General features: G+C 42.4%; 2 protein-coding genes across 6 annotated transcripts in view; one reads left to right on the top strand and one right to left on the bottom strand.

Annotated features, from left to right (window-relative positions):
• KREMEN1 (kringle containing transmembrane protein 1) overlaps positions 1 to 10,762 on the top strand; it is a 42,931-nt gene extending 32,169 nt beyond the window's left edge. The window contains exon 10 of one of the 3 annotated variants that reach the window (XM_061466563.1): positions 10,559 to 10,762. The gene's annotated coding sequence lies outside the window, so the exon portion shown is untranslated. Of the gene's footprint in view, positions 1 to 396; positions 558 to 8,134; positions 8,252 to 10,558 lie in introns of those variants that run through there. The other 2 variants (XM_061466562.1, XM_061466564.1) reach the window with 2 other exon arrangements.
• The window catches only part of ZNRF3 (zinc and ring finger 3), a 78,699-nt gene continuing 53,776 nt past the window's right edge, over positions 816 to 25,738 (bottom strand). For 2 of the 3 annotated variants that reach the window (XM_061466558.1, XM_061466559.1), the window contains 7 exons: positions 15,380 to 15,454; positions 11,781 to 11,912; positions 10,774 to 10,884; positions 9,318 to 9,485; positions 7,229 to 7,331; positions 4,736 to 6,478; positions 816 to 3,662 (listed from right to left, as the gene is read on the bottom strand). In XM_061466558.1, the coding sequence (XP_061322542.1) occupies positions 3,619 to 3,662; positions 4,736 to 6,478; positions 7,229 to 7,331; positions 9,318 to 9,485; positions 10,774 to 10,884; positions 11,781 to 11,912; positions 15,380 to 15,454 (2,376 nt within the window). In that variant the 3' untranslated portion in view covers positions 816 to 3,618. Of the gene's footprint in view, positions 3,663 to 4,735; positions 6,479 to 7,228; positions 7,332 to 9,317; positions 9,486 to 10,773; positions 10,885 to 11,780; positions 11,913 to 12,639; positions 12,732 to 15,379; positions 15,455 to 25,738 lie in introns of those variants that run through there. The other variant, XM_061466560.1, reaches the window with a different exon arrangement.

The raw sequence follows: 25,738 nt of genomic DNA, 5'->3' as shown, positions 1-25,738 counted from the left end.
GTTTGATTCTTCAAGCCGTGATTTACCCAGTTGTACCCACCTCCACAATGCTGGCTCAGGACTGGAAACAGTATTATTCTGTTGGATTATTTTTACCTGAAACCAGAACTAAGTATCCCTGCTACAAGCAGCAGGCAAGTTCCAAACACAAAGGAGGATGCTTTCCAGCAGATGTCACTCATGTGCCTGGAGGCTTCCGGGGCTTGCTCCCAAGGAGCTCGTTGTATAATGGCCCAAGTGCTGTCCTGTTAGTCAAGAACATGAGCTCTTCCACAGCATACTCTGGTGCACGGCTTTCCTAACTTGTCCTTCTGTGCCCTACGCTGTCTTTGCCTTCCTTCCTATAATCGATGTTTCCCTGTAATGAGTATCTCTAACTTCCCCCCTCTTCAATAGCAACATCAGCCCTCTGGGCTGAAGCAACAGGCAGCCCTCATGTAACACAAACACTGTGTTTGTGAGACTACCTGGGGACAGTGTTAGGAAGGCAGATGAAACTGTCAAGGACTAGACTGACACTGCACCAATACCTAGCAACAAAAACGCTCACTTCTGGTTGATACTCAACTGTGGCATTTGCCAAAACTGAATGGTGCTGAGACAGATCATTACGGGTTGCCTCCAGAAAAAAGCCACTTCTGAATCTTTTATTGTGATCATGTTAGGATCTGTGTGCATGGAAATACAGATTCACTTACCTATTACTTAAAAAGCTGTTTATATTAGAGTTCGTATCAGTATACGTAGGACTTCACTTTGGAGAGCACAGCTATCCATGTCCTTTCCCTCAAAACAAGAAGTACAACTTCCACATGTATATGCAATAAAACTGTATTTTTGTGTAGTTTTGCCTTTTTTTTTTTTCTTTTTATACAGACATTTGTACACTTTCTTACAAAACTCACGTAACTACAATGTTTCTTGTATCATTTTTGGTCAGCAAGTACTGTAAAATCTTTGTGTGCAATTATCATGTATTTACAGAGCCTCATGTTAGTGATTTTTCAATGATTATTACAATATTGTCACACACTCTCAACATAAGACATGGCTTAAGATAAATATATTAGTAAATAAATATTCTGAGAACATATTTCCATAAATGAAATGTGCTGCTATACATACACAGAATATATACAAGATGTTTCCTAGCTTTTAAAACATTTTTAAAATGGTAATGAAGGAGAAAGAGCCCTTTGACCATATTACAAATCTTTACAGCAAATTTTATACAAAAATTTTAAGTGCTATAACTTTAATTAAAAACATTTTAAATAGTGCCTCATGAGCCAAACACAATGAAAACTGTTCACGTAAGTAGTAGAAAGGCATTTTGTTACAAAACCATCTGTACAGACATACAGGTAGCAGGGAATTAACTAAATGTTGACTATAAAACTAACCACAGTATCCAGGCATAGGGTACCTCTGCGCTAATGCCTGCCAAGACCATTGTACTGGCAGATTTCTACAGCAAGTGAATGAGACCAGTACATCCAAAACCACCATGAGCCCGAATATTCAAATTTCTTTTTATAACCACATTTTAACACAACATGCTGTGTAGTTACACAGTACGGTGCATCTTCGGTGGCCTTTGGCTGTGCCTCACAAAACAGGAAGCAGAATAACCAAGGTAATACACCATAGCTTCTACAATGCATTCCTTTTGAGTGGAGGAAGGAGAAAAGTAAGACTTGAAAAACAACCAAACAAAACCTTCAAACCTTTCAAGTTTATTCTCCCAACACATACCACTTCAGTCATTCAGAGAATGAATCATTTTTCCATAAGCTTTATACACAGAAACTGTGTTTACTGGAATTTTTCTCTTAGCCTTATACCCAGCTATTGCCTTCTATTAGTTTTCTGAACAGCTAGATTTTGGTGTTTGTTCATTTAAAAAGACTTAATGTGAATGCCTTTAAATAGAATTATTTTTTTCCTAACTTATTCAGTACAGAAAGTAAGTAAACAGATTAATCTATTTGTTGTTTCTTAGATGTTTACTTCTTTTGAAAGATTTCATTTGGGACTACAAAGCAAACAAGTTAACTTTGCTGGTTCTTACGATTAGCCCAGTGCTGTCAAGGACATTACTTTGGCAAAAAGATGTAACATGAAGGGTACATCTTTTTTTTCACGTCTTTTAAGTATATCCAAAGCAAACTGAACTTTAGACAGATCTTTGCAGAAGACTAGCACTGTGGGCATTAAATAATTAGTTTCCCTTTAGGAGAATTCCTGCTGTGAATACACCAGACAGGATGACACTGTGTCCTCAGGCACATGCAGCATGACAGGCAACTTAAACCATGCTATGATAGCCTCTTAGTCAGAAGCTGCTGTTTCCACAGGAAACGACTGCTATCAGAAGTGACGATATGTATTATCTCATGATAACAAACATCCCCACTAGTACAAGAACAAGAACGAAAGTATGTGCCCAGGCTAATGCAGTACAGAGAGCACTCTGTACACAAAACAAAAAAATTAAGCACAACTAGCTGGGCCCAAGAAACCTTTAAAACAGATCAATCTATGGAAGCTACATCAACCACAGCAAAGAAAACATTGATTAAACCAAGTCCCTCAGTTTTACACACACACAAAAGGTAACAAGCACTCCTTCCCTTAGGCATGCTTGCAGTCTTTTAAGAAAACAAGACACCTGACCTGTTTCCAAAATGAGGCAGCCAAGCTGCAAGCTCTTGTTTTCCTGCATATGCCACCATTCCTCACAGCCGTAACATGAGCTACAGGTGCCTGGAGAACTTCCTATGGAAGGCAAGGTTCATTACCTACAAAGGTATTACCCTTTCTAAACACTCCCTTGTAGAATCTGTATGAGGGAGGGGTCCCCATCATTCTTCACCAGTCAGAAGATAAATGAGGTCCATCGTTTAGCAGGAAGTGAGGAGGAAAACATTCAGAGCTATCTGTTTCCCTACCCCCACTCTGTTAAAATTAATCATAATGGCAGGAGACCCTTCCTAGTTAAATCATCAGAGCAGCATGAAAAGGGGAGAAGGGAAGAGGAGAAAGGAGACAGTCCAATGCTTCAGCTTCCTTAAAATTGCTCATGTAACTTGCTGGCTACTAAGATTTGCCACTAGGATTAGTCAGTATCTGAGCATCCATACAGAAGCTGTATCCTTCTGGACTACTATATTTCAAGGTGCTATCTGGTTTCTAAGGCAGATGTAGCCCTGAGCTTATCAAAGGCTGGACTCCTTTATGTAGGAGGTAACAGCATCTACATATAGCCTGGCTTATTCAACACACCGTGTTACCTCTCAGCAAGAGCTGACACGGTCACTTCTAAAAAGAAAATATAAATAACACTTTGTTATTAATATAGAAATGGCACTAGAGCTCAGAAATACTCCATACCATGTCCCTCATGGGCTTTGCTCACAAATGGAGGCCTGAAAGCTTCAGGCAAGAGGGACAAAGGAGACAACCAAGCCAATGTGGACACAGAGGAAGAGGAAGTGGGGGGGGACTTCTCCACATTACCACTTTTGTCTGTTTGTCAAAGCTTAAAAAAATCAGCTTCATGAGAATTTGAAGTCTCTGATAAGCTCCACTTCTCCATCTGGGATCATCTGGACAGGTCTAGTCACCGATTTGGCTTCTCTCCAAGGGATGAGATCCAGCACCTGAAGGATAAAGAAAACTCAGGAACACTGCATCTAGAATACTGCATCCAGTTTTGGGGGTCCCACAACAAGGCACTGATTGTCTGACGCAAATTCAGCAGAGAGCCAACATGCTCAGAGGGCCGGAGCACTTGCCCTGTGGGAAGAGGCTGAGGTACTGGGGTTTGTTCGGCCTGCAGAAGAGGCTCCGGGCACTCCCTAGCAGCTTTGCAATGCCGGCACGGAGGTTGTCACAACAGTGGAGCCAGGCTCTTCACAGTGATGCGTTTTGGACAAGAAGTAATGAGCTTAAGTTGAAACATGAGATGTTCAGACTGGATACAAGGAAAATCATTTCACCATGCTGGCAGTCAAGCATGGGAACAAGGGCCCAAAGAGGGAGTGTATTCTGCATCCCTGGAGGTTCTCATGGCCTGACGCGATAAACTTGGTCTAGCCTCACAAACTGAATAACTTGGTCTGATCTCAGAGCTGGCCCTACCTTGTGCAAGGAGGCTGGAGGAGATTACAGCCTGAGGTCCCTTCCAACCTGGAAGATTCCTATGAATACCCTTCAAAACAGCCCTGGCAAGGCAGGTAAGGAATACCCTCTACATTCTGCAGGAACTTCTTTTTTCCCCCTTGTGTATGTCCACAGCAGAGACTTTCCCACATATTCTACAGCAATTACAAGGTTTTCAGTCTTTTCATTTTTTTTTAAGACAGGGACAGCCTGACTGTCACCTCCCAGCACTGTGGGTTTGCCCGCTTATGCAGCTCACCATATGGAAGTGAGTCCCTGGCTGTGGGGGCTCTAATGAGGGACTTGTACTAGCAGTCATGTTTTCTCCTCCCCACAAAGGATGTGTATGAACACTCTTACAGGGTTAGATAGTAGACTGTCATGTTCTATTTCTGACCAAATGGATACAGGTAACAAGAGAACCCACTTTTGGCTGAAGAACTACTCAATAACCTACTATCATGCAAAGGATGGCAGTAACTTTTATGGATGCAGGTACCCAGGAAGCTGGCAGCACTCCATATACTAGGACAGAAAGGTTGCAAGCAATCAAAAAAAGCACATGTGTTACCTGTGGCCTTTGTGGTCATCATCAGCTTCTGGGAGTTCAAAGTGGGACTGGGAAAGAGCATTCCAGCTTCTTCCTCCCGAGAGTAGTTCTGCTGCAGAAATGATGTTGTCTCATAGCAGACCTCCCTCTCGTCCTGTACCTCTCCTATACCTTGGCAGTGCAGGTAAGTATCTAGCTCAGGTGTTCCATCCCAGGAACTACAGCCTCCTGTGTGGGTCCCTTGGCACTCTGCAGGAAGGATCAGCTCACAGTCTCTGTCTTCAGGAATTATGGGAATGCGTTGACCCAGATCACAGACACTCTTACAGCAGCTTGGCAAGGTGTCATCAGGAAGCGTGTACTGCACATTCACTGCATAGTCTTCTGTATAGCAGCCACCACCTCCGCTGCCACTGTTGCTACTATAGGCTACCTGCTTCTCTTCATAGAAGCAGCAGGGCAACCCCTCATATTTTACTCCATCTGTCCTACGCAAGTGGTCTGAGTTAATACTGTACAAGCCCGGGATGTTCCCTGACTGTGGTTCTATTCCTGGGCCACACGTCCCCCACAGTTGAGAGCTAAGGAAGAGTGCATTACAGTCAGCTGTCCCATTGCTAGGCTCCAGGGCAGAGTGCTGGAATTCAAAGCAGTATGCACATGCTTGCTCCATAAGTGGCCCTGCTATCTCTGGATTCTTCCAGTTCCTTTTAACATCCAAGGCAGTACCAGGAGTGGCCTCATGTCCTCTCTCTGAGGTAGTGCCATTTGCATCCCTGTGCTCGAGCGAGGAATTACTGCTATAGTTCGTATCCATGCTGCAATTAGACAGTTGGTCCCCTGAGGAAGAAGCTGGCACAGGCCGGCAGTCAGCACCCACCAGACTGTGACCATGAGCTGGGAGCTCATCCTGGTGGGGGCCCTCCAAGAGAACAATTGCACCCCTGTTTGCACCACCAACCTCACCTACTCGGCAAGGGCTCTTACTGCGGTAAACGTATGGGTCATAGTCACTGCTCAAAGAGCTGCGGAAGGTGGAGCAGCTCCCATAAACCCCCTGGTTGCTGACCTCTGTGCAGTCAACCATGGAATCACTAGAGGAGCAGTGACAGTGACCAGAACTGCTGCTGCTGCTGTCACTCCCAGGGCAATCAGCCAGATATCCACTGCAGACTGAACGATGCCCATGATAGCAGCTAAAGCTGGAGGTACTGCCACTCTCCAAGCGGGATGAGGGCACTACATGTACCACAGGAGGGAAAAGCATGCTGCTACCAGGCTGAAAGGCACGGGAAGGACCCTTTGAGGAAATGCCAGCTGGAAGCTGTCCATCTTGCTCAGGGTAACTAAGGCCTTGGAAGTAGTAGTGCTGATACATGGTCTCATATTGGGAAACGCATGCTGCTTTGGAAAAGTTGCGCCCAAACTTGGATCTTCGGAAGTTGTGTGCTGGAGAGTAAGCCCTATGTTCCAGGCTACAGTGATGCATGTTTGGTCCATGGTCCAAATGAATAGGCTGGTAACTTCGGATATAGGCTGGGGACGGGGCTTGGTAGAGGCTCTGATCACCATGTCGCTCAACTGTAAGCACCGTGATGGGGTTTCCATGAGGGTCCATGCTTGTCCGAGTAGGATATGCTGTTACCTGGTTTGCTCTGTGCACTCGGCCTGGGTAATGGACAGGCAGAATCACCCTCTGCTGCCGGCTGCGTGCTGGGTTGATGGATTCCAAACAGACTGGACCTGCATTTCCCTTCTTCTGTTCTGAATGAGAGAAATCAGAGTGGAGAAGTAGGAGGGAATAAAAAGGAATACACTTTGTGCAAGAAAGAAGGATATTTTGTTCCATTATACTACACAACAGAGTTTAAAAAAAAAAAAAGTAACAACTTTTTACACAGAAGGAAAAATAACAAAATAAACTCAGTCAAGAGCATCTGCCTGGAAGCCTTTGAAACACTCAATTGGATTTTCATAAAATGGAAAAGAAGTTAAGTGATTACAGATACTGTTTCCATATGCAAAAGCTTCTGCTTACACAATATTCCTGATCTTGCAGGTTAAGAGCCAGGCTGGCAGCTACTCCTCAAGTTTTCGCTTTACTCTTTATTTTACATAAATGTGTATTAATAGAAAACTTTTTCAAGACAGAGGAAATGGAAGGGAGAGCAAGTAAGGGAAACTACCTTCCAAGCTACACCACCACTGGGAAATAAAAAAACAGTATGTTGTCTTGTCTTTATAATACAAAGAGAAAACATAGCCATCTAATCTATCCGTTTCTCTTTGCATTCAGCAGCTGACCAACACTGCCCTCTGCAAGGCATCAAACCCATAGCCCCAGAAATGTGACCTGTTACTCCAGGACACACAGTAATTTTGAAAGAATTTAACCTTAACTGTATTTCTAGGGTTGTTCAACAATAAAGACTATGAGCTCAGGCACAATTTCTGTTTCATCATGTAGACTGTTAAGCCCAGAGTGGATGAGAGCATCTTTACTGCAGCACTTACCTATGATGTTATGGCGGCAGTGAGGGCAGGTGTGATGCTGCAGTAGCCAAGGATCCACACATTTCTTGTGAAATCGGTGAGTGCAGGGAATAACACGCAGTTCCTACAGGAAAAGACGAAGGAAAATGAAAAAGTATTCCTTCCTAATGAGTGAATTTTTCACAACTTACTCCTACTTTTTTTCAGTTACTAAACTGATAATTTCCTCATCTTTGAGTGATAAGGAAAAAAACGCTATCTGTTCAACACAGCCAAAAGCACAGCAGCTAGTGATCAGCTCTCACTAAAAGAACAGTCTATTCTTCATTAGAATTCCATGCAGATAAACCACATTTCTTTAGGAACTTTTTGCTGTGTGTCCCTATGACCTAACACTTTGAAGGAGCCCATCATTAAAGTTTTCCTTAAAATATTAAATGAACTTCAATTATCAATAGAGTCCATTTAATAATGCATCTTACCTACAACTATTAACAATGGAAAACACTCAGGGAAAAGCAGAAACAACACAGCGTATCTGATACTCTTTCCCTGCGCAGCACTCTCATCCTCCAGCTATTATCTGTTCACAGGATTTCCCTGAGCCTGCTGGATGTGTAACAGTTCAGAAACCCGAAACAGATCTTTCTTTCAAGTGCATCTTAAATGTCCCCATGAGCTGTGGTTTTGAATTTGTAACATGCTTTGGCAAGAAGTTCCACAGGGCTACTACCCACTGACAGAGAAACAGCACATTTTGATTCACTTTGCATCCCAGCAGTTTCATTTAATTGCACTGGGGAAAAAAATGAATGTCTGATTCCTGTTCATGCCCTCCATTCACAATTTGTATTCCCTCTGCCACAGTCAATGTAGAACTAAACAGTCCTAGTCCACTCAAGCCTTTTTTTTTTTTTTTTGGCACAGAAACCATTCCAAATCTTGGATCACTTCTTGACTGCCTGTTTCTGAAGCACCTTCATTTCCAGTATATCTTTTGTGAAATGAGATCAGAAGTGCACACACCACTCAGTATAAGAGGATGACTGAACTTACATGGTGGTGTAATTAGGTTTCCTGTTCAGTTCTCTAGATTGCCCTGTCTCATTTCTAATGTCCAGTTTGCCTTTTTGACTTCCACGATGCACTGATTGCTTTCAGAAAGCTATCTAAACCAGCTGCAAGATCTTGTTCCTGAACAGTAATGCTCACCTCACAATCCATCATTAATACATGTGAAGCTCTTCCCTATGCATATCACTTCCTTCTAAAGTTCATGCATGAATTTCTTATCCAGTCAGTTTTGTACAGTGCTTCTGAACTTCTTGTCTGCCTTCATCCTTGCTACTCTGAATAATTTCCCATCACCTAACTTTATTATCTGTCTGCAGCTTGTAACACTCCAGTACTCCAGCTGGTATTTTCTATTGCCTTATAAATGATTAATCTTTTATGAATCATTTCAAAATAAAGTGTCATCAATTGTTTATATGGAAGTTTAAAGCAGTGATTATAGACTGCTTCTATTCTATGGAGCCTCTTTCTTATTTCATCCTTTCATTGCTTCCTCTGGGTAAAACTGTGTCACAGAAGGCAAGCACTGACATCAATGCAGTGATGGAAACTGAGGAGTCAAAAGATGGTTCCTGAGCCTTCTGCTGTCTCTTCCTTCTCTCGCCTCTCTTTTCCCAGCAGTGCTATATACCTGACATTTTAAAGACAAGGTGCTACATCAGAGCTTAAGCAGCAAAACATGAAATGTATCCCTTATGCCAATGGAGCTGGCACACACCATGACCTTAGCACACCATTTGTTAAAAGTACTGAAGAGAACTAAATGCTGAGGTAATCTGGACCCAGAAAAGCAACTTAATGGAGGCAGCAACTTGCAAATTAAATCCCTCACCTCTTGCCTTGTAGTACGGAGAAAAGCCCTTGAGATTCCTTTGAGAGCTACAAGAATGCAGGCTGAGCTGGCTACTCAATGTAATCAGTCTGGCAAGTGGTACAGCCAGAGCACAGAATGTACCCAACAGCCAGCTGCGTACCACAGTGCTAAATTAAACCAGATTCGTTTCAGCCCATGTTGAAGAAACCACTTATCCTTTACCTCCCCATCAATGTACTTCTCCAAGCAGATTGCACAGTCAGAGGTGGAGCTGCTGCTGAGTGTGTCCAGTGCTCCACAGCTACCTTCCCGATGTCCCTTACTTTTGGACTTAAACTTCCGGGTTTCCATTTTTTCCAGTGCTTGCACTGCAAGCCTGTTCATGGAATTCTACAACAGAAGAAAGGAAGAAATACGAAAAAAGGAAAAAAACTAAACCAAAACAATAAAACAAACACCCCAAAAAATCCCAACAAATAGGCAATGGTGCTGCATAAGGGACTATAGTGTAGTAGCACAGAAACACCACCATATCATATTAATGTTTCTTACCAAATCATACACAGTCCAGACTAATGTTTAATTTCATAAATTAAGCAGAGGGAAGGCTAATTAGAATTTATATCAGAAGCCTCTTAAAAAAAAGAAGAAAAAAAGTATGCCACATGCAGTAGTGAGAATGGTACGTTACTCTGAATTGAAACAGGGTGAAAGAGCTGACATCTGGGATACACTGCAACTGCTTCACTAATAAGCAGCAACTACTTAAGGCAACATATGAGTTCTAGCCAATATTGTCAATATTGATGGTAATACCAATAACTGTCAATATTGATGGTAATACCCATTATGCTGGGAACCACCATACTAGATGAAGCAGTACACGAGAGAGGGATTAAATTGAAATGTTACTAAATTAAATTTCCCCTCCCCCTAAATTTAATCAATAGAAGTTTAGGAAGGCAGTGGGCTGTTTTCCTTTTACTGGAGTATTTATCATCCCCCTTTTTAACACTGCTTTTTAACACTGCTGTTGGCCCACAACATCTTTTTGATTCCCACTCAGTATGTCCAAAGCGAGAGTCCTAAGCATCTACACTACTTTGCACTCCTTCTACATGTATATACTGGATAGTTTTACCAGTACAAACCTCAGAGTTTGTTAGCTTCCATTTGCTTTCCTTTTCATGTTTGACAGGACAAACCTCAAAGTATTTCACCCAGAATTTCTCCTAACTAAACTTTTCACCTTGCAAACCTCTCCCATTAAGAATCAATACATGTTATTCTATTAAAAAGAGCTGCAATTTATTTTAAATTCTGAAATCCTCTCCACAATATAGCAACAAGAGCTTGGACTTCAACTAGAAGTACACCAGGGCTACTAAATCAACCTCTGAACAACCAAAAATCTTATTCCTTCTCAATGATTAAATGGACTGCTTCTGTACTTGTCATTTCAGGATTTAACTGAATGAACATCACAGGTCAATGCAGATCTCCTTTAAAGGCATTTCTTAATTCTTCCAAAGGCCTACATCCATGCACAAAAGCCCTTTCACAAAGACAGTTATTTCAAGTAAGTGGCCAGCACTTCCAAAAGAAGCGAGCAAGTTCTAGGACAAGGTAAGAAAAGCTAACTTTCAGCATTCAGTGAGTAACCCATTACTGCTCTTACCTGACTACGTCGCTGTTTTAGTTTGATCTTGACAAGAAGAATAAGGCAAACAAGAGACACAACCACAAAGAAGGCCAGGAAAATTCCCATGTCAAAGTACTCGGTTGGTTGCTTAAAAAATAAAACAAAAATAATATTTTTCCTTTCTTTCGCTCAATTTCCTACCTGTTGTTCCCTTCTCTACTTTCCCAGTGGTCGTTGTCCAATGTACACAGTCACAATGGCAAAAGTACACACTGTTCTGTTCATTAACTGGGGTTCTAGGAGTCAAAACCTGGGTCTCAAGTCACTGCACAGTATGCCAGTCACTAGACAGCAGCTTTACAGTGTCTCTGAACCAATCCCACAAAGCCCAGTTTTAACTGAGTGAATCACACCCTCACAAGTCTTCACAATTTACTGGTTTGCTTCTGTACTTAAGTGAGGGAAAAATAAACATTAGAATTTTCATTGAATGGCCCACTTCATAAATACATTTCTTAACAGAAGAATGCCATAAAAATACTGCAAAAGCAAAAGGACAACTGGGACACGGATGACCTCTAGCTTTTTTGTTCTTCTGTAAACCACATGTCTGAAAGAAAGTCCAGAAAAACCATTTTGTATTACAATTGCAAGTATCAGGTATAAATTAATCTATGTTTAAAAATACCACACAGAATTACTAACACAGGGTACGCTACCTTACAAGTCTGAACTACCAGGAGTGTGCAACAATTGAGTTAAATAGGAAAAAGGAAAACTTCTATTATATAAAATTTTTGGCTATTTATATATTCAGAAGAATCCTCATGAAAGACAGCAGAAGCCATATTGTAGATTCTATACTTACATGAAGTGTAGCTGCTTGTCCATAGTGCAGCTGCTCAACTTATTCACGTCAACAGAATTTCCTACGTATGATGCTCATGAGGAGCATCAAAACGTCATTGCACTCAGTGCTGTTAACAAGCACTGCATGAAGTAACAGCAGGGTAACACCTAGATAAAGTTTCTGAAAGTCTCACCCGTGGGGGGCGATGCTGAATCCTTGCTCGTGCCACTTTCTGCTTGTTAACGATGTTCATCAGCTTGACAGCATCAGCTCCCTTCACATACACCACTGGTCTCTTCAGAGGGTCCTCTGAGCCCTGGTTCAGCTACAACAAAAAAAATCATCTACTCAAGAGGCTCATTTCAGGAAAACAACCTTTCTTTGGACAATGGAGAGAAAACTAAAGGAATATGAATGTGGAATTGGTTCAAGCACCAGCTGTTCTTCTCTAGCATAGACCTTCACTTAAGTATTCCACAGACATAAGCCTGAATGAAACTTTTGACTTAAGCTGCTTTATTTTTACTGACCAAAACTCAGATTAAGGATAAGCAAACATTATTTCTGAACAGCAGCTTTAACTTAACTGCACTGTATACTGGCACATGTATTAATATTTCAGTAAGTTAAACCTCAGAATCAAGAACAAAAAATGTGCACATTCAAAATAAAAAAATAAAAAAAAAAAAAGAAGAAGAAATTGGCCTTGCTACATTTTCTAAATCTTTGTCACTTCAACTTTGCAGTTACATTATTCATGTACAAACTTCTTTGGCTTTCTGAACTATCTCATATCAGAGTCTCGCCTTCCAGGCTCTTTGTGCCTAGCCAATTTCTTAAGATCAATAATTTCTGCTACTTAACTCAGCAAACTCATTCAAACAGTATTTTGGGCTCTAGCAACCAGTAGAGCCATTTATTACAGAATAGGAGCCTCAAAGACCAAAGCATGAGTAGAGAGCTTAATTCAGCCTTGAACGTCCTTCCATGTACAGCTAAGTTTTTTGAAAGGCCAAATCAAAGAATCAGAAAACAATGCAGATGGAAGGTACCTCAAGAGTCCCCAAACTCCTGGTCAAGGCTGGGTAAACTATGACAGGAGACCAGGCTGCTCAGGGCTTTAATTAATCAGACATTGAAAACCTTCACATGTGGAGACTGCATAATTCTCTGGCCAACAAATAAAAAAACCCACCCTATCTGCTGAACGATACATCAGAGAGGAAAATAACACAACAAGAGAACTGTTCAGTTACAGAGCATCACCAACATGATAAATTCATATAGCTTATTCTGACCCACAAGAAAAATCCTAGTATAGTGGCGGGCTGATAAGAAACAAGCAAGGTACTGACAAGTGAATGGAAATGATACAAAGGAAAGAAGAAATGACAGGAGTGTGAGTAAATTGAAGAAGAGCAGCGCATGGCAGAGATACCATATCTACCTGCTATTTCTGGCTAAAATATGTAGAAATTACCAACTGACTGTTTACATCATGCTGTTTACAAAGTACTCTACTTAATCTGTACAGATGTTGGTGACAGACTTCTTTGAGACTTTAAAACAGATTCTTCCTAGTATGTGACTGGGCTTCTGAGAACACTGATCAAACTATTTTTAAGACAGATGTCTTACGAAGAACTAAAAACTAACAAGTAACTTGAATCTAACTCATGGATCCTATGTGTCTAGAAAGCTTACTGGCCTATGGTAAAATCCAACCACTGTCTATATGTTCCCAAACACACATACTCTCTCAAGCTTTCTTGTCTAAGAAACAATTCACCTGATTCCTCAGTAGCTTTTGCTGCTGCCAGACTCTTGCCAAACATGATGCTCTGTATGCTGTTGCTCTTCTTCAAACTATGCAAAACTAAGAAACAAATCAGACTTCACAGAGCATTTCTAAAAATAAAAGCTTCATTCTTAATCTACAGCAGAAGACACTGAGATCAATGAGAATAAAGCCCACAGAATCTGTACTTAAAGACCTTCCATTTCATAGCAATTCTACTAACAAATTGTCCAAGGACAATTCTCCTAGTCAGGCCTCCTTCCTATTGCTGTTCACTGACAGGCAGGTGGGACTGCTTTTCATAATACTGCACTCCTCCCTTTCAAAGCACTCTCCCTCAGTTCTATTGCTTGGTAACAACCATACCTGGGAAAGCTTCCTTAACAGTTCCCCTCAGTGTCTTAGGATACCTTCATCTGAACCAAAGAGACTCCATATTAACTAATGTTGGGTTTTCCTCTATTGTTATCCATCTGCCATTGTTCTCCACAATTCCACTGTGAGGGCCAAGATGGTATTTATTTTGAAGAAAAATTAATTAGTACCCCTGATGCCAAGGGTTCCGAAGACTTTGGCTGAGAGTCAAAATGCATGAAACAAGTGTCCAGAACAGCACGAGAACAGAGCCAATCAAGTAACTCTTATGTGTGGAGTATGAAAGCTGGTCTAGTCACTCTTCTCCTGTTTGTATTTGCACAGGCTACTGCTGTCCTCAAATGGAGCCTACTTTGTCAGCTACTGCACTAAGCCAGTAAACTCCTTCCATTCTATTGGTACACCCAAAATACTCAATCATCTACTAGTTTTCCAGCTACTGGGGACAGTTGCACCCAGTTTATTATGAAGAATCAGGGAAGGACAACAGTTGCTGGTAGAGGGAAGAAAGCAAGAGGCAGTAACTCAGCTTTGCAAGGTCAGAGCAGGGTGGCTGGAAGTAGCTGGAAGCTGTAATACAGAGGAAAAATTGAAAAAGACAGATAACAACTTTGTGCAGATAATTTTTCTCCTTTTATACACAGAAAAATTATCCCTGATAATGTTTGGAAGATCAAGGCTGTAGCCTTGACGCACATGCAGAGCACAGTTCTCAAAGCATCCACTGCACACAGGCTCTGCATCCCCTTGTCCAGGATGCTCATTTCAGAATTAAAGCCAGCCCTTTTAAAATATACATTGCCTCTCTCTTCCCCAAAAAAGTGCAAGCAACACTTATATATTCAGCCTCACTTCTCACTTGTCTCTGCTGTAGCACAAACAACAGTTCTAAGACAAAACCAAACCAAACCAAATGGAGACTATTTTTCTGCTTGTTATATTTCTTCTCTCTATTCAAAACTCAGAATTGGCTGGGAGAATCTTGTCAAAGCATTTCACAGAGTATGGCCTCATCCACTTCAAATGAAGAGATGGAAATAGTACTGAGACTCCCCGAAAAAAAAGAAAAAAAAAACCCTGCCTGTCCACAAAATACATAGGCCAGAAATCATCAGCTGTGAACAGGAAAGAAATGTTTATATTTTTTAAGAAACATGTTTGGAACCAGGTTTGAAAATCATTTTGCAACCTCAAAAATAGCAGCTGCTCAACAATAGCATCAATCACTGGCTGGGTAGGGCCAAACACCCTGCATTTTGTACACACAGCTGGGCAAAGAAAACCTCCTTGACTAGATAATGGTCCACAAAACAAAAAGCTGCCTCCATCCTATCTTAAAACCTCAATCTCAGACCTGGATTCTAGACTCTAGCAGAGGCTAGAAAAAAAAAACGTAACTCCCCAAATTTTTCTCTTTCTAACACATTCTCAATACCTCCATTGCTTCTTGCCTGCCAGAAGATGAGCAGGAAAACCACAGCCCCAAAGCTACCCAGGGTCAGCAGCTGCACATTTTTAGGCAGCTTTGCTCCGAAACCTGTGCGCTCTCAAGTCGTGCTTCAGCAACCCTAAAAGAACCCAGCAGAGGCTGTAATAAAACCAGGCTTTCTTCTTCATACCTGATCAATGGCATCTGGGTTTTCAGAAACATCAAAGATGACTGCTGTGGCTCCTCGCTGTACTGCTCGTTTTGCCTGAAATTAGAAAGACAGCATCCTCAGTCCCACTACAAAAGATGACTTCTTACCCCCAAAATGACTCCTTCTCACCTCCAGATAGCAAACTGTGTTTCTGTGCAGTTAAAACAAATGACAAAATAATTACAAACACAGTAGTTCCTGAAACAGCACGGAATGCAGTTAAACTTCACTATAGCTTCTGCAGTCTCTCTGCCCCTTTCTTCTCAAACTCCTTAAACAAGCTTTTAAAGGAATTCAAATATGATTTAAATGCTCCAAAGACTTTAAAGACAAGACCTTTTAAAAAATGTTATTCTTTTTCTCCATGTTACTTTGGAACTGCCATTGAAAACAATATTCCCTGTGACTTGTGGTGGAGAGACAAACTCAGTGGAGAAAATAAAGGTGGACCAAGTTGTTCACCCTTTTTCCACTTAATTCTCAGTAACGACAAACTCCAGCATACCACAGTCCTTGCAAAAAGTGCTCTTCCTGACCATTAGAGGTCAGAACTGCTGCACACAACACTTCTTACCCAGAGAAGATCAGACCTATTTTAAGTCCATGGCTTTTCATCAAACATGCAGCCCAAACCTGGAGTTACCAAGAGCACAGAGAATAAATTACGATGTATTAAAAAAAAAACAACTGGGATATAGAAAACAGCATCTTAACTACCGAGGCTAAACTGGTATTTTTACCAGTTTCTGCCACTGTGTCTCCGTACATTCTGTTCAAATGCTGCTCCGTGACTCCACAGGCTCTCAGTGACTTTTAAAGCTGTCACTGCGTTTGTTGGATGCAGAATGCAAGTAACTGTTTCTCCAAGTGATGACAGCTATCACCATCACAGCACTAAACAAGCGGACACTGACTCCTCATAGAGATGAACTTAAATTGAGATACAAGAGAAACATAAAAAAGTGGTAAATTACGGAACATCACCGTTTTCCAAGATCGCGGCTCAGCACGGAGACGTTAACTTTGAACACCTACAGGCCACTCTTTTTTGCTCTGTTCTTGTGTTTTGTTTTAATTTTAAATCAACCATGCCCATCAGGCAGTGCATGAGGGAAACCAAACCCTGAGCAGGGTCCTTCTGAGCCCAGCTCGTACTCGCCTCCTCCTAACTCAGCACACCCGGGCTGTCACTAACAGCGCCTCGGCAGGAAAAGTCAGCAGGCATCTACAGCACGTTCGGCACTGCAGGCCCGTGGCGGCCGCTCGTCCAGGCCGCACTCAGGCCGCCTCCCAGACACGGGGCGCTCGCCCCGCACCGGAGGCGCCCGTGCACGAACGCGTTCCCGAACCGTTCAGCGGCCCGCGGCGAAGGAACGCCCCTCCGCAGACAGACACCGTCCCGGAAGTGACGTCCTGCCGCGGGGCGCTGCGGGGCCGTGATCGCGGCGCGGGTTCGCCCGGCTGCGGCCGGTACCGCCCGCGGAGCCGCTCGGGCCCTGCTGCCAGCCGGCCTTCAGGGCTTGTTGGCGGGAGAGCAGAGGGCAGCCGCGGCACGGCCCCCGATGGCTTGGGAACCACTGCCCCGTGCCGAGGCGCGAGCGGGAGCCGGCAGGCCGGGCCCGAGCGCCGACACCTTCCCCCGTCAGCCCAAGGCAGCAGCCGCGGCCCGCTCCCGCCCCCCCAGACTTGCGCTCCGGGACCGGTCCCGCCGCCCCTCGGCCCGCAGGAGCTCGAGCTGACACCGCGATGTAAACCCCACTTCAAATAACGGCGGTGCACACCCGGCACGTGACTTTCTCATCTAGGGCTACTCGGCGTGTAAGGACTGCCCCTACCCGCTGCAGCAAACAGGCGTTTCCTCCAGGCAGTTCTGTGCAGCTGCCAACAGTGGAGCGCCCAGGCTGTAGCCCTGCGTGAGATTGTCTCCTGTGGTTTAAAATAAATGACTATCACTACAGCGCGGCATTCTTCCTTCCCCGGAGGAATAAAACCAAACAAAAACTGACAACTGCACTTTACTCATACAAATGATCACTCGTTCATAGTGACGAGAACCTCCCCACTTTCCTCTGTGCTACATCTGAAAGCCCCTTGCACGGCAGAGCCATGCGCTTGACCTGCTCACGCTACAGGGCTGCTGTAGGCAAGAGCCACCACCATAACCTTCACTTCTGTAAAGTGCTCCAACACCCCAGCTGGAGCTCCAGGGAAGTTAATACATGTTCTGTGTAGATCAGCAGCTAATGCCAGCTCAAATGTGCAAAAAACACTGATGTAGAGAGAATTAATCATGCCTTAGTCCTAGAAGCAAGGCTGGAAATGGCAACAATCTTCAGCAAGCTTGTTATGGGCAATTCAAGTTGGCCTAAGTGCAAACATACCAAACCGTGAAATACAGCTTAGATGTAAGTAGGTCTTTATAGGATAGGGACAAGTACCTGGCATCTTATTTATAGTCATTTAGGTTGAAAAAGCCATTTAAGATTCATCAACTCCAACCATTGCCCCAGCACCACCAAGCCCACCACTAAACCATATCCCCAAGCACCACATCTACACATCTTTTTAAATACCTCCAGGGACGGTGACTCCAGCCCTGCCCTGGGCAGCCTGTTCCAATGCCTGAGCACCCTCTGGGGAAGAAACTGTTCCTGATATCCACCTAAACCTGCCCTGGTGCAGCTTGAGGCTGTGTCCTCTTGTCCCATCCCTTGTTCCTTGGGAGCAGAGCCCAGCACCTCCTGGCTCCGTCCTCCTGTCAGGCACTTGTAGGGAGCGATCAGGTCCCCCCGAGTCTTCTCTTCTCCAGACTGAACCCCCCCCAGGTCCCTCAGCCCTTCCCCATCACACTTGTGCTCCAGGCCCTGCACCAGCTCCATTGCCCTTCTCTGGCCCCGCTCCAGGACCTCAATGTCTCTCTTGTAGTGAAGAGCCCAGAGCTGAACACAGGATTCGAGGTGCAGCCTCACCAGTGCCCAGCACGGGGGAGCAATCACTGCCATGGTCCTGCTGCCACACTATTACTGATACAGACCAGGATGCCATTGCCCTTGGCCACCTGGGCACAAGCTGCTCATATTCAGCCATCTGTAGACCAACAGCCCCAGATCCTTTTCTACCAGTCAGTTTTTCAGCCACTCTTCCCCAAGCCTGGAGCATTGCGTGAGGTGGCTGTGACCCAAGTGCAGGACACAGCACTGAGCCTTGTTGAACATCTCACAACTGGCCTCAGGCCTATGGATCCAGCCTATCCAGATCCCACTGTAAAGCCTTCTTGCTGTCAAGCAAATCAACACTCCCACCCAGCTTGGTGTCACTTGCAAACTCACTGAGGGGGCACTCAATCCCCTCGTCCAGATTGTTGAAAAAGATATTAAACAGTACTTGTACTTATCTATAAATTATAGAGAATATGCACCTTGACTATAATTATTGTTAAGAGCTTTGTCCACTTTAGGAATCTTTTCTGTGACACTCTAAGTTTCCCTCTGTAAATGAGCATTAAAAAAAGCTCAGCCATTCGCTAGACTCTGTTCAAAAACCTGGTAGACACTGGACTATCTTCTTCAGTTGAATGTTGGATGTAGGCATCTCTAAAGTAACTAAAATTATCAAGGTTACAACCCCCACCTTTGAACTTGTCCTTCCTCAATTCCTTAAACTTCATCAGCCTAGGACTTTACCAGAAGTCCTCTCCTAAACAATACATCTGGTCTACTTTGTACTCAAATAAAAATGTATACAGAAGGATACAGCATGTTAATTACACATTTTTAAAGGATTTTTTTTTTCAAATACATATTTGCTACATCCATGTTTCTGCACTGTAGACCTCTAGCACAGAGGTCATCACAGCTCATGGAGAAGACTGATGAAGAGGTAGAAGTGTATTTTGGACACCTACTTGGTTGAACTCACTGTTGATAACCATTACCAGTAAGATGCACATTAATTACTATCTCAAATGAAAATGTGGAAGAATTTACTAGACGCTGTAATGCAGAAAGGATGAGAGGTAACACATGGCAAGTGTGAGGAATATGTATCCTCACATCTCCAGGACAAAGGAGATGTTTATTCAGTTATTACCTCAAAGAACACCAGAAAGATTTGAAGAGCTCTGCACTCCCTTCCTGTGAGCGAGACTAATACAATAAGGAAGCAACAATTTCCTTGATGAGATAACCCAAGGGACTAGACACTTACTGAGCAGGTGAACTGCTTCCTCTCAATCATCTGGATAGGTAGGACAGCAACAGTCAGAACAATAAGGTCAGCCACGCGCTGACATTTAGAAGGACCTTACATGTTTGCAGATAGAAACAGTGCAAGCATCTCCTCTCCTTTCTAGTAGAGCCTCATTCCAGTTAATACGTCAGTGATTACCAATAGCAAAGAAATCAACATAAGAAAAGCTGCTTCACAAGGTCTCAGCTTCAGAGAAAAATCATAGCCTTTATTCATTATATTTACTTCTTTGCCAGAGTTAGAATTCTCTCCCAATATACAGCTGTACCTACATATGAGGACATGGCACTACTCTAATGGGTTGCAGAGAGTGAATCAATTACAGATGAAAGAGGTACAGAGGCTTGGAACCATAGGCGGGGAAATCAAAATTCATTAATCACTTTTAACTCTGCCATTTACATCAACATAGTAATACACTACAGATAGTAACTCAACAGCTTCTGTTGAAAATGGCTATTGGTAGAACCAGATTACTGTTTATATATTTTTATTAATTAATATCCTACATAAAACTGAAAGACTAAACGGAGAAAAAATAGTTTAAAAGTATTGGCTGCCTGTGTAAACCCACAGATACATCCTGGTGTTCTAACACTATGCTCTCACAAATGCTTTTACATTAAGAAGTATGTGTCTGTCTTCCTGGATTAGCCTCCTGGATTAGTTGGATCATTCATCCAACTCTAGGAATTCTCTTCTTGGAACTTAGTGCACTGTAAATAACAAATATTAATTATAACTATGGTATGTGGTACATGAGGAAGTTAATTTATTCCCTGGGTTAAAAAATGATAGAAGACAGGGAGGGGGAGACTGGGCAATGGTGTAGGTGGTAACCAGTACAGATGCCAGTATAGTGCTTTTAGCAAACTATCCCAACTCTATTCCATCAGGTGCCAGCAGGTACTATAATCTGGTCCTCCAAATAAAAACAGGAAAAGCAGAAAAGAAAGGATATAAGCATGCAGAAAACAGTCCTACAGGTCCCATAAGCAAAACATTGCTTTCAATCAGAACTGAGGAAATCACAGCTCCAACATATATAACCATGGCTTTTTCATCCTCCCTTTCCTTCTCTTTTTTTTTTTTCTCCTCCTTCAATAAATCTCATGGGTTTTGGGGCAGAAAATATGGTAACTGGGTTGCTTTAACTCTTCTGCAGAGATTGTAGAACAATACATCCTTATTTATACGCATCTCCTGGCTGTGAACTGAGCCAGCCTCACCAAACCTGCATTCCATCAGGTTTTGAGGTTTTCCCCATCAATTCTCTATGAACTAAAAATCTTGAGCCATATTCTCTGTTTGACCCAGCCCACCAGATGCAGTATTCCATGTCAGAATTCTCCACATTGTGGAGTTAGTGACCACAGATCTGCCAAAAGAGTGAGATTATACAGGTGCAGCTAAGCAGCATCTTTTTAATAGCTAATTCTTTTTAATATAATAGCTAATTAATTAGCTATTAGCTTTTAATAGCTAATTCTTTTTAATAGCAAATTCTTTAATAGCTCCGTTTGGTCCTCTGAAATAAGCTGTCAGCTTCCCACACAGCATACCGGTAACATGTAAGCAACACTCAGTAGCAAGCAACTTGTTCTGTGACTCCAAGAAACACAATTTTCAATGAAAAGGTCCAGTTTCTTGCTTTATTGCTCTGGAAAGGCAGGCCAAGGATTTCAATAACCTTGACTGCTAGAGAATACAGCTGAAGGGATTTAGTTTCCATCTGCAGTATTTCACCAGAATAAGCGATGAATAGAGCAATTCAGAAAGAGCAACTGAGATTTCCGTCTACAACACTGCTCAGGAGAACTTGTATCTTTAGCGTTTGATGTAGACTTAAAAGCAGCAAAATCTGTTCCAGTAATTTTTAGTGCCCACAAATCAACCGATATGCACCTGTTTTATCCATACCAAGATCAACAGCAGCTATTGTTAGGAAAAATAAAATATAATATAATGTTATCTCATTAATAGAATTACCCGTTTCAAGTACACACTGACAGCTGCACTTGAAAGAGCATGGCGTATCAGCCACACGCAAAGACAGTCCAGTGAATCAGTCTGCAGCACTCTGCTTTATCATTGAGAATCTTGCAAACTCTAAGCATTATGTCAAACACACCATTTCATTACAGTTGTCAAACTGCAAAACCTCTTTTCCCCTGAGCTACAGAGAATACAGACAACAAGATCTGAACAATACAGGCTTCCTCTGTCTCTCCTACACTGCTCTCAGGCTCAGTTGGTCACCAAGAACGCCTTGCCCCTTGAACCATCACTGGAGCTAGAAGGCTGGGCCAAAGGCCAGTTCTGCAGGGCAGAGGGGAAGGAGAAAAGGACATCATCTACTTTACAAACACCAGAAGTTACAAATTAACCATCTGATGCCTCAGCCCTGTTAATGTACAATTCCCCAGTAACTCCAGAAGCTAAATGAAACCAAGCATAAGCAGAATGGCATTTGAAACCTCTCGAGACAACAGAAAAGGAACAGTCAGATTTCTGTCTAAAAGCAAAGACAGAATATCACAAGATCATGAAATCCCCGAGTATCACAGCATCATAAAACCCCTTCCTGACTGGAACACTCAACTTCTCTAGCACTTTGGGATATCTCTTATACATGTAGCCTATATATGACAGTTGCTTTAGCAATTAAAAAGTGTAGGAACAGAAAATGCAAAGCGGTATTTGTAAATTTAAAAATATAATCATACTTAAACCCCATGTACTTCTCTAAAAATTCAAACATAAAAATACATGCTTCTAGGTTAAGAAAAGCATCACCTCACGCAGTATACGATCACATCAACAATACATACCAGTGTGGTCCTGAGAGGCTCTCAAAGGGTTAAAATGAGAAAAGTAAAAAAAAAAAAAAAAAAAAAAACCACAACAAAACTCTTTTCTGGGGCTAGGGAGAAACATTGTGATCAGCTCTGGGTCTAGACCACATCAAAACAACGAGCCTGCTGTGGTGCAGAGAGAAGTCTTTAAAAGATGGAGACATGGGAAGGGGTTAGAGGAATTCTAACTTTAAGGAACTATTAACCTAGAGTACTGTAAGAAGCTATCCCTTTAGCACCCACGCTGTGGAAATACAGCGTACCAAAGTTCTTGATCCAGACACATAAACCAACCGTGTACTTTATAGAATACTGCCTTAAAATTATGCATTGGTAGGTATATACATCAATAGGGAAAACAAAGAATTGTAATAATTCTTATGATTTAAGAATCTTGCATTTAGAGAGGAAGATGGCAAAACTTTCAGAAATTTTAAATCCTGCAGGAATTCCTTCTAATCTCAGTCAATTCAACGGGGAAGTTCAATCCTCTTGGGAAACAAGCTTCACCTTATTGCAAAAAAGTTCTTTTCAACAACACAACAGTTTTCCCAACCCATAGCTTTAGGTAAATATTTAGATACTTTAGGAAAGAGGAAAAATTTCAAACAGATTCAGCCTTGTGAAATTTTTTTAAAGAGTATAGAACAGGTCTGAGGCATTTACAGTAGCCTATTCAAGCAAGATATACCGAGTCAGCTAAATTAACCAAAATTTATTCAAAAAGACCTTTGTGCCCATTAATATCACACAGCTATCCTCTATCTGGAAGACAAGACAAGATATGAGTATCACCACAGCCCACCAAAAGTGCTGAGAAGAACTGAAAGCAAGTGTAACAAAAAGTGAAATTAGTGATCTGAGCCAACTTTGGGTTTATAACTATTTTCAAATATAAGAAACTGATTCAGCGTCTTCTGCTTAGTATGATCTGTCTTGCTTAGCCTCATCCTCAAGTAGCTGGCCTTCATCCATCGGTCGGTATCTACTGTAAACAAGCACATTTTAGAGATAACACAATCATCATCTGAGGTGATGATGTAGATCCAAGTCCCAGTAGTGACAGAAAATGTGGTGGTCTTTGCAGGGTTATTAAGAGTCTCTGAGAGTATGTTCAGACAGACATCATATATATACTAAGGTGAGTTGTCAAGTAGCAAATATATTTTCACTTCTCCACATTAATTAGAGTTTAAATTAGCTGTAATGCATTCCCCTGGAGGTTCTGCCCTCTCTGCCAGGGATGACCATCTGAGTCCAGCTACAGAAGATCCATGTAACCTTTAGTCAAGGACTTCAGTCTCTCTTGAGGGAAGGTGAAATATTCAGATTTTGAGTCTGAACGTCCAAAAGTGTTGAATCTGGACAAAGGTGTGTACAATTCTGTCGAGATCCAGTAGACTACTATCGATTCAGTGAGAACCTCCTTCTCCCTCTCCTTCCCCTAGAAAGATCATCTTGGGTAGTATGTTCAGTAGTAAAAAGATGCATAGTGGGCCAGTATCCCAGTTTATCTAGCAACTTGCCATGGACTGCCTAGCATAGGATGACATGGACTTTCTTTCAAACAGTGATCCTTGGCTTTGACTTATATTAGTTTCAAGGTCCCAGCCTGTGGTAGGCCCTTGTTTGTTGATTAAAAAAAAAGGGGGGAGGAGGGAAGGAATAAAAAAGGTGGAGGCTCTTTGTTGCAAAGGGAAACTGGAAACTTCTCCCCACACAAGCAGAGACATGGCTGTATTGCAGAGGCCTCAGGGTAAGGATTAAAGAAAAACAAAATAGAAACCCTTCCATCTCTAATTAGGGTCTTCATTTGCCAAAGAGCCATTCCACAGCAGGAGGAATTACATTCAGGCCGTTGCTTGGATAACGTCTCCCAGCAGGTTGGCTCCTCAGAGCAGGCTACTCTGAGCCAACAATTTCTGGTTACTTGGAGGCAAGCAGCCTGCATATTGTTTTAACTGGCCTGGCTTTTGCAGCCAGTTTTGCTGAAGAACAATCTTCTATTCAGAATGCAAAGATAAAAGCTTTGTTTGGTTTGAATTTGTCCCCAGTTTCTTTCTCCCTTTCTTTTTTTAAACATGGGAATTATAGGTTCTGGAGTTTGCATTATTTCTCTTGTAGACATCAATGTTTTTCCCCCTCTAGCCACTTGATTCTTTGCCAGTGAAGGCTGCTGTCTGGAGTCCAGCCATTCATCAGCCCCTACCTCATCATTAACACTGTGGTGCTGGCGGTCACAGCTCATTGCTGGCGACAGGAAACCCTAACTTGCAAGAGGTTAACCACAGCCCATAAACAGCCAGGCTGGCTCATTAGTCCTTTACAGTCAGCTGAAGGGACCCTCTGGGAGTTTCAACACTGTTCACAGACTGGAGTCCATGCATTCTGTGCTCTTCGCAAATGCCCCTCCTTGTCCCCCCAGAGCTCACTATTTGCATCCTTGAGGCTAAGTTTCACCTTTTTTTCCCTGTCCAAAGCTGACAAAGCTCTTCAAGCATTTTGAAAAATTAAATATGCCTGTCATGCATTCTCTTGGCTTACCGATTGAACAAAACACCAATGGGCCAACAACTGAGATGTTAATGCACTAGAATACGTAACATGCTTTTGATATTTCTAATAGTTTTGGTGAGGGTTCCATATCCATGCTGAGCAATTCTATGGCAACAACTATGTAAATGTTGATAATATATATCTGATCTGACTAGAGAATTTATACCACAAATACATCCAGCTCCAATCTTCAAGAAATAACCTGACAGAATTGCAAGTTACTTGGTTAGTGCTCCAAGTGCTACACTGACCAAAACCCCCACTTTATACTCATTTTGAGTCTACAGTATGATCATTTGAGATCAATTGGAGTTGATTCCTTGAACTTAGTACAAACATTAAATCATCATGCATCCTGGATTCAGCTATAGCTGAACTGAAGCTGAACCCAGGACATCATGCCATCCAAACAGGCACCTCTAGATAATATCCACCTGGCCATCATGAAGATGAAAATGTTTAGAGCAGAAAAACAGAGCTTCTGGCAATTATCTCAAAGGAGTAGATTATGAAGCACAATTTGTGTTACATTCTCACTTTATGTCTGCAATTTCTTATGATCTCCTATTTTCTACCACTGCCGACTGCATCTACCCATCTTTTACACTGAATACTGGAGTCCCTCTGATGCAGCTCTGGTTACATTCTCCAGTTCTCTGATTTCTTTTCAAAGCCTTCT

This window comes from Pezoporus flaviventris, unplaced genomic scaffold (assembly GCF_033815535.1).
Source record: "Pezoporus flaviventris isolate CSIRO_AGI_PZ_B2104156 unplaced genomic scaffold, CSIRO_AGI_Pfla_v1 ptg000041l, whole genome shotgun sequence".
NCBI lineage: Eukaryota > Metazoa > Chordata > Aves > Psittaciformes > Psittacidae > Pezoporus > Pezoporus flaviventris.
Note: the sequence above shows the minus strand (reverse complement) of the source record. Positions and strands in the feature narration are given on the sequence as shown.